General features: G+C 40.1%; 1 protein-coding gene across 1 annotated transcript; it reads left to right on the forward strand.

Moving 5' to 3' along the window:
* The first annotated feature begins 1,148 nt into the window (after positions 1–1,148).
* Positions 1,149–10,155, forward strand: GLRX2 (glutaredoxin 2). The gene is made up of 4 exons (XM_003264494.3): positions 1,149–1,363; positions 5,420–5,483; positions 8,859–9,035; positions 9,864–10,155. The coding sequence occupies exons 1-4, from the start codon at positions 1,245–1,247 to the stop codon at positions 9,996–9,998; spliced, it is 495 nt and encodes a 164-aa protein (XP_003264542.1). The 5' UTR covers positions 1,149–1,244; the 3' UTR covers positions 9,999–10,155.
* The last annotated feature ends 3,495 nt before the right edge of the window (positions 10,156–13,650 follow it).

Consider the following 13,650-nt stretch of genomic DNA (forward strand, 5'->3'; position numbering starts at 1 on the left):
GGGATTACAGGCATGCTCCACCACGCCCAGCTAGTTTTGTATTTTTAGTAGAGATGGCGTTTCACCAATATTGGAGGGGCTGGTCTTGAACTCCCAACCTCAGGTGACCCGCCTGCCTCGGCTTCCCAAAGTGCTGGGATTACAGGAGTAAGCCATCGCGCCTGGCCACATGCTTTAATTTTTAAAGTCAAATTTGTCTTTATAAAGAATGAATTCATACCCTTCGGGGGTATTTGTTTTTGCAACTAACTTCTATCCTTTTATTAAGTAATCAAACATAGCCCATTTGAATGTTGGAAAAGAACTGTCAGAAATGGAAGTTCTTATTTTGTACTTTGGTAACGTATTTTACACTTAGTTGAACATGGAGAATCTAAAAAGGTCTGGATTGTTGTAATAATTGTTTAGAATTTTAGATGTACCATTTGACCTTTGACTTTGAGACGAATTTCAGTGTCCTCAGTAAACAAAGGCTTACCCCCAACCTTAAATAGTGATGCACAAAGGCTATTATTACCACCATTGAGTGGCTTAGATAATCCTGTCAGCAGCAACCGCCCATTTCCAAAGCCACCGTGAAACATCTCTGTGCTAATTTCTTTTGTTTCGTTTCCTAATTTTTTTTTTTTTTTTTTTTTTTTTTTTTTTTTTTTTTTTTTTTTTTTTGCAGGGGGTGGGAAATAATCTTTGTCTTCTTTGGAGTAAACCTTCAACACTGGATTTTTTCTTTTAATTATGGATGTAAACCCCAATATCCCCATAATTTATATTGGGTCTCGACCAATTGCCTAATTATAAGAGGATACATTTAGGCTCTTATTTCATCCACACAAAAACTTGTCTAACAGGTAGTTGGAAACATCGAGGCACCACTTTGATTCTGTTTTGGAATCATGTTTTTTCTTCTCCGTTTCCCCAGCATGTCTGCCACCATCCTCCTGCACTGCTTCCACGTGCCTGGGAGCCTTTATGAGTGTCCCTAAACCTAAAAGAATCCAGAGGCGGGGCTCTGATGAACCCTCGAGATAAGCAAGTGAGCCGCTTCGCCCCTCTAAAGGATGTTTCCACGTGGGCGGCACTCGCGGGAATCCAGCGCTTGGCTGCGTGGAGGTGACCGGCGGCGGCGTGGGCAGCCCCGAGGGGCGGGACGGGGCGGGGCAAGGCGGGGGCCGGGCCGGAGGAGGCGGGCTCCCGGGATCCGCGGTGTCCGGCCGTAGAGCTTGCTGCCGTTCCGGGCTCTGACCATGCTCTGGCGCCGCGCGGCGCTGGCGGGGACGCGGCTGGTTTGGAGCAGGAGCGGCTCGGCAGGCTGGCTTGACTGGGCGGCGGGAGCTGCGGGAGCTGCGGCAGCTGCGGCCTCTAGGTACGGGGTCAGCGGGCAGGAGCGCCCCGGCGTGGTGCGCAGGCCTTGCGAGGGTCTGGAGGAAGGGGTGGGCGGAGGCGCCCCTTTGCCCCGGCGCCGGGTGGGCGAGGTGCACTAGTGCGTGGGCTGTGAGTCATAACACGCGGAGGCGCTCGAGGAATGGGCAGGGAAGGGTGCCCTCCGCGGCTGTGCTGACTTTAGGAGCCTGTGACTCTCGCTTTGAAAATACTTCACTCATGTTCGCTTAGACCATCCCTCTGTGAATGGCTAGATAAAATACAAGACGCCGCAATCAATTGGAATTTCTCTGAAAGAGCGAATGATTCTTAGTCCAAGTGTGTCCCATATACTGCACTGGACATAGGAAAAACGGAACAGTTTTCTGGTGTTTGGTTACAATTCTAATTTGACCGGGCCTCCTGCATTCTTGTTTGCTAAACTTAGCCACCCTACTGCAGGAAGTGAAGGCGATGATTCCCACTGAGTGGCCAGAGCTTTTAGGATAGAGGCTGACTGATGGTGATGCCGCCTGCGGCTAGACCGAGGATAGTGCTTTCCTTACACTTCCTGGTTTGGAATATCCGCGGCTTCGGGACCTGCAGTGGAAGGGACCTGCGGCTGTGCTGCCCACGCCCGCGCGGCTAGTCCCTGGCGGTCCTGCCGGCTCACACTTCCGCGCCTGCCACTGCGCACTTGGCCGGAGAGTCTTTCTCCCTATCTACTTGATCTGGGAACTTCTATCAGTTTTGCAAGATTCTAGGAACCTCAAGTTTAACTTTCCAGACCAAGCTAGAGACCCCTCCTGAAGGGCTAATCATAGGCTGTTAAGTGTTTGACAGCTTTTTGAGGCCCCGCAGTGTTTTTTTCTGCGTATCCCTGGGGTCAATATAGCACTTTGCCTACCTAGCACACAGTAGGCGCTCCATAAATGTGGCATGACTAGGTGCTTCATCTGTGTTGAAATGAAATGTTTATTGTGCACTTACTTCCTCCACGCATGTTTCTATTCATAGTTCGCGACAGTTTTTACCAAGGTCAACCAGAAATTGAAGGGAAAGGGTGCCTTCCAGAAACTTTCATTTGGGTAATATTTCAGAATGCACCTCCTACCTCCTCTCACTACCCAAGAAAACATTCTCTTGTGTTCTATTGGAGCTCCTTCAGTAGTAAATGCTGTAGTAGATGGTTTGGGTATGACAGTTTAAGTGATGGACCTGAGATGAAAGGACTTGCTTTCTTAGTTGATAAACCAAATACAGCTTGCTGATTTATTCCACCAATGCTCTTCCTTAGGGCTAGGCCAGCGCTGCCTAACCTTTTCCGGTTTAGGCTTCAGGAACTCAACTTCTTTTTATCTTAAAGCTTCACCCTCCTCTCAGGTTGGCTGCAGTCTCCCTAGCTCGCTACCCCTAACTCTTTCCTGAGTTAAGCGCACAGGACTTTTGTTTGTTTGTTTGTTTTAAAGGGTTCCTTGCTAATACTATTAGGAAGCAAGGAATAATAGATTGCAAACATTGGGTAGGTTATAATGTTATAATGTTTAGTTCCTGTCTCTTACTCTTCTTTGTTATAACTGAACAAACTGATGTTTGCTGTAGCTTCCTCACTCTAGGTGTGCTGATATCATAATCGTTCCCCCTTATCCGTGGTGGACACGTTCCAAGACCCTCAGTGGATGCCTACAACGTCGGATAGTACTGAACCCTATACATGCTATTTTCCTATACATACATTATAAATTAGGCAGAGTAAGAGATTAACAACAATAATAAAAGAACAATCACTTTAATAAGAAAATGCTCATTTCAGGGAATCCCTTGCCGAATCTTCTCATAGGCCCAGTGCTTTTTGGCATAACACATTGCTGTCAGTTGGAACACTTTTTCTGTTCTTGTCTCCACAAATTTAATACTTTTCTGGCTTAACTAAGCACTTATACCCTATGGCTGTAACTTGCAGTTTGAGGTGTGACATCAAAACTACCATGAATTTTTTACTTCTTTACAACTGCACTGATAGAAGATCTGTTCTTACCATAGACCTTAGCAACCTCAGCATGTGATTTTTTTTTTCTTATTAAGTGGAGAACTTTCACCCTTTCACTTAAAGGAAGCACTTTAGGGCTTCTCTTTGACATACCTGAATTGCCAGCATCACTACTCTAGTGGTTTGGAGCCATTATTATTATTATTATTTAAGACGGGAGTTTCGCTCTTGTTGGAGCCATTATTAAGTAAAATAAGGGTTACTTGAACACAAGCATCACCACACTGTGACAGTCAATCTGGTCACCAAGACAGCTGTTGACTAAAGGGTGGGGAGCTTATACAGAGTCCATATGCTAGACAAAGGGAGGATTCATACCCTGGGTAGGAGGAAGCTAGATGGCTCAAGATTTCATCATGCTACTTAGAACTTAAAACTTACAAACTATTTTCTTCTGAAATTTTCCATGTAATGTTTTTGGACCACAGCTGACCTTGGATAACTGAAACCGTGGATAAGGGGGGACTACTGTGTAGGGCAGATGTTCATTATCCAAGGATAAGATGTACCGGAAAAAGCTATTTAGAGTGGATTCACTTAAAATAAGACGAGTATTTCAGGCCAGGCGCGGTGGCTTACACCTGTAATCCCAGCACTTTGGGAGGCCGAGGTAGGTTGATATATGAGGTCAGGAGTTCGAGACCAGCCTGGCCAACATGGTGAAACCCCATCTCTACTAAAAATACAAAAAATTAGCCAGGTATGGTGGTGCATGCCTGTAGTCCCAGCGACTCGGGAGTCTGAGCCAGGAGAATTGCTTGAACCTGGGAAGCGGAGATTGCAGTGAGCCAAGATCACGCCACTGCACTCCAGGCTGGGTGACATAGCAAGACTCTATCTCAGAAAAAAGACTAATATTTCATGCTATCCAGTTTAAAAAATTTTGCTTGGGACTTTTGCAAAAATTAAACAAAACATAAAAAGTAGCTTTACCTTTATATTTAAGAACATTTAAATTTTAAATGTACCCCCAATGAATGAATACAGTATTGATTTAAAGGCAGAATATTTGAGTTTTATAACATAATCACAAGGATAATAATTTGCTTTTTAAATATGTGAAGTTTCAAAAATTCTCTTATTTAGATATTCGAGTAATTCTGTTTTGAAACATCTATTATATCTCATAATCCTGTTGTAAGATTTGTAATTTTACTGTGCAGTTAGTTTGCATGATGGTGTTTGATATTGTTCCAACAGTGCGGTAGGGCCTGGTTGACCAAGAAGGATGAGTGGATGGGGAAGAAAAGGTTCCAGGGCTAAAAAGATTTGATGATGATAAACTGGTTGAGTTTCTTTTTTTAGTGATAATTTTCCTGACAATGAATGCTTCCTTTTACAAGCTCCCAATAGCTAGGTTTTGGATAATAAATACTGAGATAATGAGAGGTCCTGTATTCAGGAAATAATAGTAGTAATGTCAAACATTATTGAGCATTTACTCTGTGGAAGGCACTTATCTGCTTTCTGCATATGAATTCATTTAATCTTCACAAAATCCTTTGAGACGTGCCAGTGATTATTGTTTCCACTTTGCAGACTAGGAAATTTGGAGCTATGGCCCATTGCGGTTGAGATACTGTAGCTTCCTCAAAAATCTTTGAAGGTTCCCTGCTTCACAGTGTGTTCATAGAGTTTTGGCATGTTTTACTAAGAAAGTAGAAACTATATTTTTAAACCAATGGTCAGGTCATATGGCGTAGGATGGAATATTTGAAATTTGCCAGTTATAAATAAGAGTGTGTCAAGCTTTAAACACAGTAAATATGATTTTATCAAATAATTAAGGGTGTTGGGAAATGCTAGTTACATAAGCACACAGGCCTTTTTGGTTTTAGTGAAACAAATACTTTGTATATTGACATTTTGTACTGATAATAAGTAAAATTTTTTTCTATTTTGTAAGTTTGGCTATATTTGTTTATAACATTGATTTTTTTTCAAATAGAACTCGTGATAAATTATCCTTAATGCTTAATAAACTACATTGTTCTTTTAAATTCCTTTTAGGATGGAGAGCAACACATCATCATCTTTGGAGAATTTAGCGACGGCACCTGTGAACCAGATCCAAGTGAGTGATGTGGGAGATGATTGCAAAACTTTCCTCTGTAGAAAAAGAATTGTCCCTTATATATTTAATATGCTTATTCAATATCCAAACTTGAGATAGTTCAGCAAATGAATTAAGAGATTAATATTTATTTTAAAATCTGCTATGAAAATCATCCTTGTGACTAAGAAGTCTGGATCATTTTGGTAATTAAAATGTATGAGATTTATTCTTAATGAAGTCTTCACTCCTCTAAGTTGGATAATGAGGTTGGCTGCTCCTTTTCATCATACCCACTTGAGGTCTAGTGTTGATACCAGTCAAGCTGCCCTTAGCTAGGGATCCTATTTGATTTTGGCCTGGGCAGCCATTTAACAGTTTTCTTTGTTAGTACAGAACGTAGTGTGCGGTAGTTACTCCATAAACCATCCTCTCCGGGATAGGACTTCTTTTCCTCTTTCTTTTACTGAGAAGCTTCGTTAATTCTGCCTTAGAAAATCTCTCTTACATGTATGTTTTTCTTCCCTTGCAACCTACAAGACATATCCATTTTTTCTCTCTTGCTTACCACTCACTACTACCACAAACAAAAAAAATTTCTGCCTTTAGTTGATTTGGCGAAACTCCTAGCTGTTGAATATAACTGTGAGGGAATTGCTTTTTTGTTTGTTTGTTTGTTTGGTTTTGTTTTGAGGCAGAGTCTCGCTCTGTTGCCCAGGCTGGAGTGCAGTGGTGCGATCTCAGCTCACTGCAACCTCTGCCTCCTGGGTTCAAGCAGTTCTGCCTTAGCCTCCCTAGTAGCTGGGATTACAGGTGTCCACCACCACACACAACTTATTTTTGTATTTTAGTAGAGATGGGGGTTTCACCATGTTGGCTGGGCTGGTCTTGAACTCCTGACTTCAAGCAATCTACCTGCCTCAGCCTCCCAAAGTGCTGGGATTACAAGCATGAGCCACCGTGCCCGGCCTGAATTGCCTCTTTTAAAGTAAAAATACAACATCATGGAATATACAGTAAGGGCGAGCTTGAGAAGAAGTGGGAAGAGGGTTCTAGAAACCCTAACGCTGTCGTCTTTAGTTTCAGCTCACTTTGGAATCTCTTCATCAGTCTAATACATGTCAGAGCCCTGGAAGCTCATCTCTCCCTACGCGATGGTGTCAGTGTGTCTGTAACCTGAGGCAGCATGGTGGAGGGAAGAGCACTGGCTTTGGTGTTGTGACGAGGTTGAGTCAAATCCCAGTATTACGAACCACTCAGCCTTAGTTTTGTCCTCCGTAAGATGGATTCATTAATACAACTCTGGTATGGCAGGCCCTCCCTAGGATGGACTTTTATACTAAATATTATTAGTAAACACAAGGGAATCATAAAAATAGACCAACTTGCAGACAGCTGGGCTAAAACTCAGGACCCTTCTGACACCCAAGGGTGCGTATAACTTCTGAAGCATGGGTCTTAAACTTTCTGGTTTTTGGCCTTCATCTTGAAGGTACTGCTTATGATCCACCACAAAAGAACAGACTAGACAGGCTGGGCACAGTGGCTTATGTCTGTAATCCCAGCACTTTGGAAGGCTGAGGCAGGTAGATTGCTTGAGCCTAGGAGTTCAACACCAGCTTGGGCAACATGGCAAAACCCTGTCTCTACAAAAAATATCCAGGTATGGTGACACATGTCTGTGGTCCCAGACACTTGGCAGGCTGAGGTGGGAGAATCACCTGAGTTCAGGAGGTTAAGGCTGCAGTGAGTTAAGATCGCGCCCTTGTACTCCAGCCTGGACGACAGTGAGAGTCTGTCTCAAAACAAAACAAAACAAAACAAAAACCTACACAAATGTCTGGGTGCTAAATCCATCCATTCAAAATCTTTTGAAGGACCCAGGCATTCATATGTTTAGAAACAAAAAACAAAAACTTCATAGGCTGTGTGGATGCATAGCAGAATCTCATAGCCATTGTGGTAAAGGCCTGGAAGGTAGTTTTCAAACCAGGCTGATATCATAATTATATGGAGAAGTTTTTAAAAAATACAGTTTTCAACTTCTGCCTCAAACTCATTGAATCAGCATTTCTGGAAGTAGCTTTTCCTGAATTAAGAGTATGAGAATACCTTATCAAGAGAGTAATGACAGCTTTTGTACTATAAAGGTATATAGGAAGGGACAGAAGTAGAGGGATAAGCCTTACATTTTAAGAAGAAATAATATACCATTCCTTACCATTGAAAGTTATAGAATAGAAGGTAAGTAATTAACTCCTGAATGCCTACTTACTGAATATTTGAAAAGAAGTATAATGTTTTAGGGCTGGGCGCGGTGGCTCACGCCTGTAATCCCAGCACTTTGGGAGGCTGAGGCAGGTGGATCACCTGAGGTCAGGAGTTTGAGACCAGCCTGGCGAACATGGTGAAACCCCATCTCTACTAAAAAACAAAAATTAACTGGCCGTGGTGGCAGGTGCCTATAATCCTAGCTACTCGGGAGACTGAGGCATGAGAATCGCTTGAACCCGGGAGGCGCAGGTTGGTGAGATCGTGCCACTGCACTCCAGCCTGGGGGACACAGTGAGACTTTGTCTCAAAAAAAAAAAAAAAGGAAAAGAAGTACAATGTTTTGGTTTTTTTGTTTGTTTTTTTTTTGAGACAGAGTCCACTGTGTTCCTCAGGCTGGAGAATCACTGGAACCACCTCCCTGGTTCAAGTGATTCTCCTGCCTCAGCCTTCTGAGTAGCTGGGATTACAGGGACGTGCCACCATGCCGGCAACTTTTGTGTTTTTAGTAGAGATAGAGTTTCACCATTTTGGCCAGGCTGGTCTCGAGCTCCTTACCTCAGGTGATCTGCCCGCTTCAGCCTCCCACAGTGCTGGGATTACAGGTATGAGCCACTGTACCCGGCTGAAAAAGGAGTATAATGGAGATTAAATATCTGGACTGTAGAGCCAGATTTGCCTGGGTCTAATCCCAGCTCTTCCACCTATTAGCTGAGAACCATGAACAAATTGTTGATCTTCCTCTGTACCTCACTTTCCTCAACTGTGAAGTGGGGACAATAATAGGACCTACCTCAGGATTGTAGTGAGGTTTAAATAACCCAGTGAAGATAAAAGTGTTGAGAATAGTACCTGGCACACAGAAATGGTTGCTGTATATGAATTGGCTACGATTATTATTTATTGTTATTGCTCTATGCCAGGCACTTTTTGTTACATCTTTTTTCCTAATAATATTGCTTTGAAATGAAAAATATCCTCAATCTGCAGATGAGAAAAAATAGATGATGCTTAGTTTGAGCCCAGAATCATGAGACCAAAACCCATACCCTTTCCATTGTATCTTAATTTCTTTCCAAATGGTAATGTCTAGAATTAAAATGATTTTTTGTGGTTTTATTTCAGGAAACAATTTCTGATAATTGTGTGGTGATTTTCTCAAAAACATCCTGTTCTTACTGTACAATGGCAAAAAAGCTTTTCCGTGACATGAATGTTAACTATAAAGTGGTGGAATTGGACCTGCTTGAATATGGAAACCAGTTCCAAGATGCTCTTTACAAAATGACTGGTGAAAGAACTGTGAGTATATCCTCTGCAGTGCTGTTCCTCTTTAATAGGTTGTAAACTACATCACCCAGAGCCTAGAACCCTGTGTTAGGAAAATGAACCAGACATTCTCTGAGGATAGATAAAGCAGCTGCCGATCTAGGAACCAGATTCTTAGAATAGGAAACAGCAGAGTTGATTTATTTTATTTTTATTCTGTGTGTGTGTTTTGATTGGGGTTGATGAGTAGTGTTATTATGAGTGCTTGTCTATGGATCTTTGAGTTCCTCTTGGAGCTCTTGGCAAGATGAAAGTATTCTTCTTCCCTTTACCTGGGCAATACAGGGGTTGGTCTTCAATTACTTTTCTAATAGGAGTGCTTTAGTGCTCCATGTTTTTAGATTCTTGAAATTTGGATTTTTCCATAATATGCATAATGAGAAAAATGTATAGTGTTACCACTTTCAAGTTTATTGAAGTTTATAGTGCACTCTTTCCCTTCAGTAAACAAATGTAAGAAATAACTAAATATTATTAGTTTGTCTGCTTTAGTTTATCTTTTACATACCATAGTAATCAGGAAGAAGGGCTTTAGAATCAGATTGTTTTGGATTTGAATCCCAGTCTGTCATGTACCATCATTGTGATTTTGTGCAAGTTCCCGTGCCTCATTTTCCTCCAAAACAGGGCTAAAAATAATACCTGCCTCAAAGGGTAAAGATTTTAAGATTTAATTTGTGAGAGAGCTTTGTGGTGCCAGGCTCATAAAAGTACCCAGAGTTCAAATGTCTCTTATTATGTGAAATGATCTTAGTTCTGATACTAGAGTAAAGCCTAATTCTTCTTTTGTTTGTCCAACAGGTTCCAAGAATATTTGTCAATGGTACTTTTATCGGAGGTGCAACTGACACTCATAGGCTTCACAAAGAAGGAAAATTGCTCCCACTAGTTCATCAGTGTTATTTAAAAAAAAGTAAGAGGAAAGAATTTCAGTGATGTTTATACTAACAAGTTTGCTAGTACAGTGTCAGTTATTTAAAGTGATAATGCCCGATAATGTCTTTTAAATGTTTGAGGATGTTTTAAATACATGCATTGTCTTCACGAAGAAGATGTAAAAATAATGAACAATAAATTGCAGTGGAAACTTCTTCCCACTTGCCAATTCTTGAGAAAAAGGGATGGTATTAAAAAAATGAAAGGTTGGAGTTGTATCAAGATAAGAATGTATTTTATTAGGAATTTACATATGAATTTTATAACCAAGAGCTACAAGGTAAGCATTTGAAATTCTTTATTTCCTATTCAGGAGTTAACTCTTTATCTCACATAGTTTTTAAGTGGTAAGGACTGATGTGTGATTTCTCTTTAAAATTTAAGGCTTTTGCTGATACACTTGTGAACTAGGCAGGAATATCTTATACGATATTGTGAAAAGTCTTCACACTTTGTACTTGTAGAGTAATAGAAGTATATTAAATTTTTAGCATGGAATGAAATTTAGAGAAACTAAATTACTCATTTAATGACTTAATAGTTCAGGGAACAAAACTATACCTATGGGCAGAAATTAAAAGAAGATTTCAGCATTGTATGAGGATGAACTTTTGAAACAGTATAGAAATGTACTTCAGTTGGCATGGGATGGTGGCTCACGCCTGTGATTCTAGCACTTAGGGAGGCTGAGGCACAAGGATCACCTGAGCTCAGGAGTTCGAGATCAGCTTGGTCTACATAGCAAGACCCCCATATTTACAACAAATAAACAAAAATTAGCCTGGTGTGATGGCACGTGCCTGGAGTCCTAGCTACTCAGGAGGCTGAGGCAGGAGGATCTCTTGAGCCCAGGAGTTTGAGGTTTTATATATATATATATAAAATTTATATAAAATTATATATAAATTTATATCTATATAAAATTTATATAGATATAAATTTTGAGGTTTTATATATATATATTTGGAAAGCAGAACTCTCCACCTCATAATTTAACTGAAGTACATTTCATATATATATATATACACATACACATTTTATATATTAAATGTACTTGAATTAGATTGTGAGGTGGAGAGTTTTGCTTTCCAGAATTTATGTGTATTTTATTTATTTATTTATTTTGAGACAGAGTCTTGCTTTGTCGCCCAGGCTAGAGTGCAGTGGTGCAATCTCGGCTCACTGCAAACTCCGCCTCCCGGGTTCAAGCAATTCTTCTCCCTCAGCATCCTGAGTAGCTGGGATCACATGCGCCCGCCACCACACCTGGCTAATTTTTGTATTTTTTAGTAGAGATGGGGTTTCACTATCTTGGCCAGGCTGGTTCTCGAACTCCTGACCTCATGATCCACCCGCCTCAGCTTCCCAAAGTGCTGGGATTACAGGCGTGAGCCACTGCCCCTGGCCTCTGAAGAAACATCTTTTATCAACGCTTCCTAGACTGGTTAGGACATAGGGTGAGAGGTGAGTGGTGGGTGGTTCTTGATTATGTTCAGATCTTGAAAGAATTCAACATTAGGGACAGAAGCCTTATCAAAAGCCTCAAAAACTCTACTGAAGGTAATATATCTGATTCTCACTATGGCTTTATTTAAAATAGGAGAAATAAACCCTTCTAATATCTGCCTCTTAGTCTTCTGAACTTAAACTCGTTGACTAACAAAAGATTTTTACTTTGGAGGGTTTAGCACTGCATCAAAAAGGAAGCAGATCTCTCCTATTTGTTAAACGCTAAGGGATGAAAGAAAATACAATAAATCTGACCTCTTTTTGCCTTATGGCACATTAAATATCTTTGAAAAAAACCCCAAAACAATAATAACAAAAGCTTGCCACTCTAAAACGTTTAAAATACTGGGCACAATAATAAATTTTAAAAAATGCAAGGCTAAGCAGGTTTTAAAACCTGTACTCTCCAAGAGGAAAACAAAACCAGGAGCAGAATCCAAGGATGTAGGAAAGCACTGAAGCCAGCAGCTCCCTTACTGACAGTGCCAATCGTGGAACGCCAACAGCTTTAGTTTTAACTGTATGCAAGGGGCTGGTTACAAAGCTGGGGGTTAAGGGAGAAAGATTTAGATGGGAGACCACAGCATACCACCACTAAATCTTCAGTTAAAAAAAATTCGTAATATACTTTCAGAGCATAGCTGATGATTTGTCCAGACAGACAAGCGTTCAAATCACTAAAGGTGTAACCATTAAGGTGACTTAACCTCAGAGAACTTCAAGTTTCTTATAAAATGTAGGTAGTAGTACTTTCCTTTAGGATTTATTTTTTGAGGAATGGAGATAATACATGTAAATCATTCAGAGTGGTTTTTAATAGACAATACATAATGGCTATTATTAATCACAATGGCTCAGGTATCTGTGTGTTTTCTTGTGGACCCATCAGGGTTTTCCAAGATTCCTACCTGTACCCAGCCAAGAATTTAGGGGGCAGGGGAAGCCTCTGGGGTTTCATGTTGTCTTGGATATCGATTTCCATTTCTTCTCCCTTTCCATACCTTACAGCTGGATAAAAGTAAGAGAATGGTAACTAAGAAAAACTTGTAATTTTTTTCCTCAGTCCTTATTTTTACATTTTTTATTTACTTTTTTTTTTTTTTTTTTTTTTTTTTTTTTGAGACAGGGTCTCCCTCTGTAGCCCAGGATAGAGAACAGTGGCTCTATCATGGCTCACTGCAGCCTCAAACTCCTGGGCTGAAGTGATCCTCCTACCGTAGCCTTCTGTATAGCTAGGGCTACAGGCACATACCACCATGCTCAACTAATTCTTTTTAGTTTTTTGTAAATATGAGGGTCTTACTGTGTTGCCCAGCAAGATCCCCTTATTTACAACTTTTTAGTTTTGAACTCCTGGACTCAAGCAGTCCTCCTGCTTTGGCCTCCTGAAGTGTTTGTTATGATTACAGGTGTAAGCCACAATGCTCAGCCCTTTATTTTAAGATCTGAAATACGAGCTGTTTACTGGAGTTCATTAATATAAAAAACTAGGCCATTTTTCACTTTATCATTAGATAATCAATTTACATTTTAATTGCCAAAATATCTGTAATTGAAAAGCTGTTGAAGAAAGAAAGGGATCTTCTGTACCTGGATTTTACTGTTTACTAATAAAAAATTACCATTTGAACAACATCTTTTAAAGTCAGGTTTTCTTGATAAGGTTTTATATTGTTAAAATGTATTAAATATAGTATGTATAATTTGTGATCCTTCTCGTACAAGTGTTGAAATAGAGTGCTGTAAAATCAGTCAAATGTTTTGAAGTTTTGGTGAATATATTCTGATGTAACTTGCTTTCAGTTACCTACAGTTCAGATCTTAGAACTTTTCAGAAAATTTTTATGGGAATTGAGAGAAAAATGTCTGCAAATTGGCACTGAAACAGTGTTTTTATTTGCATAGTTGACTTTTTGTGTTTGGATGATAACTTTTGCCAAAGGCAATTTTGAGTAGATCTTTTCCCAAAAGAATCCTATTTTAAAACTTTAAAGAATTTGTTTTCATTAAATCTAATTATTTTGTTATAATTGAATTCCATGGGTAAAGAATCTTTAACTTCATATACTTTTAATACTTACATAAAACTAGATACATTAAAAGGTCAATGTTAATTATCAAAACTTAAATTTTACCTTGTTCA

The sequence above is a fragment of the Nomascus leucogenys genome, chromosome 9 (genome assembly GCF_006542625.1).
Source record: "Nomascus leucogenys isolate Asia chromosome 9, Asia_NLE_v1, whole genome shotgun sequence".
NCBI classification, from domain to species: Eukaryota; Metazoa; Chordata; class Mammalia; order Primates; family Hylobatidae; genus Nomascus; species Nomascus leucogenys.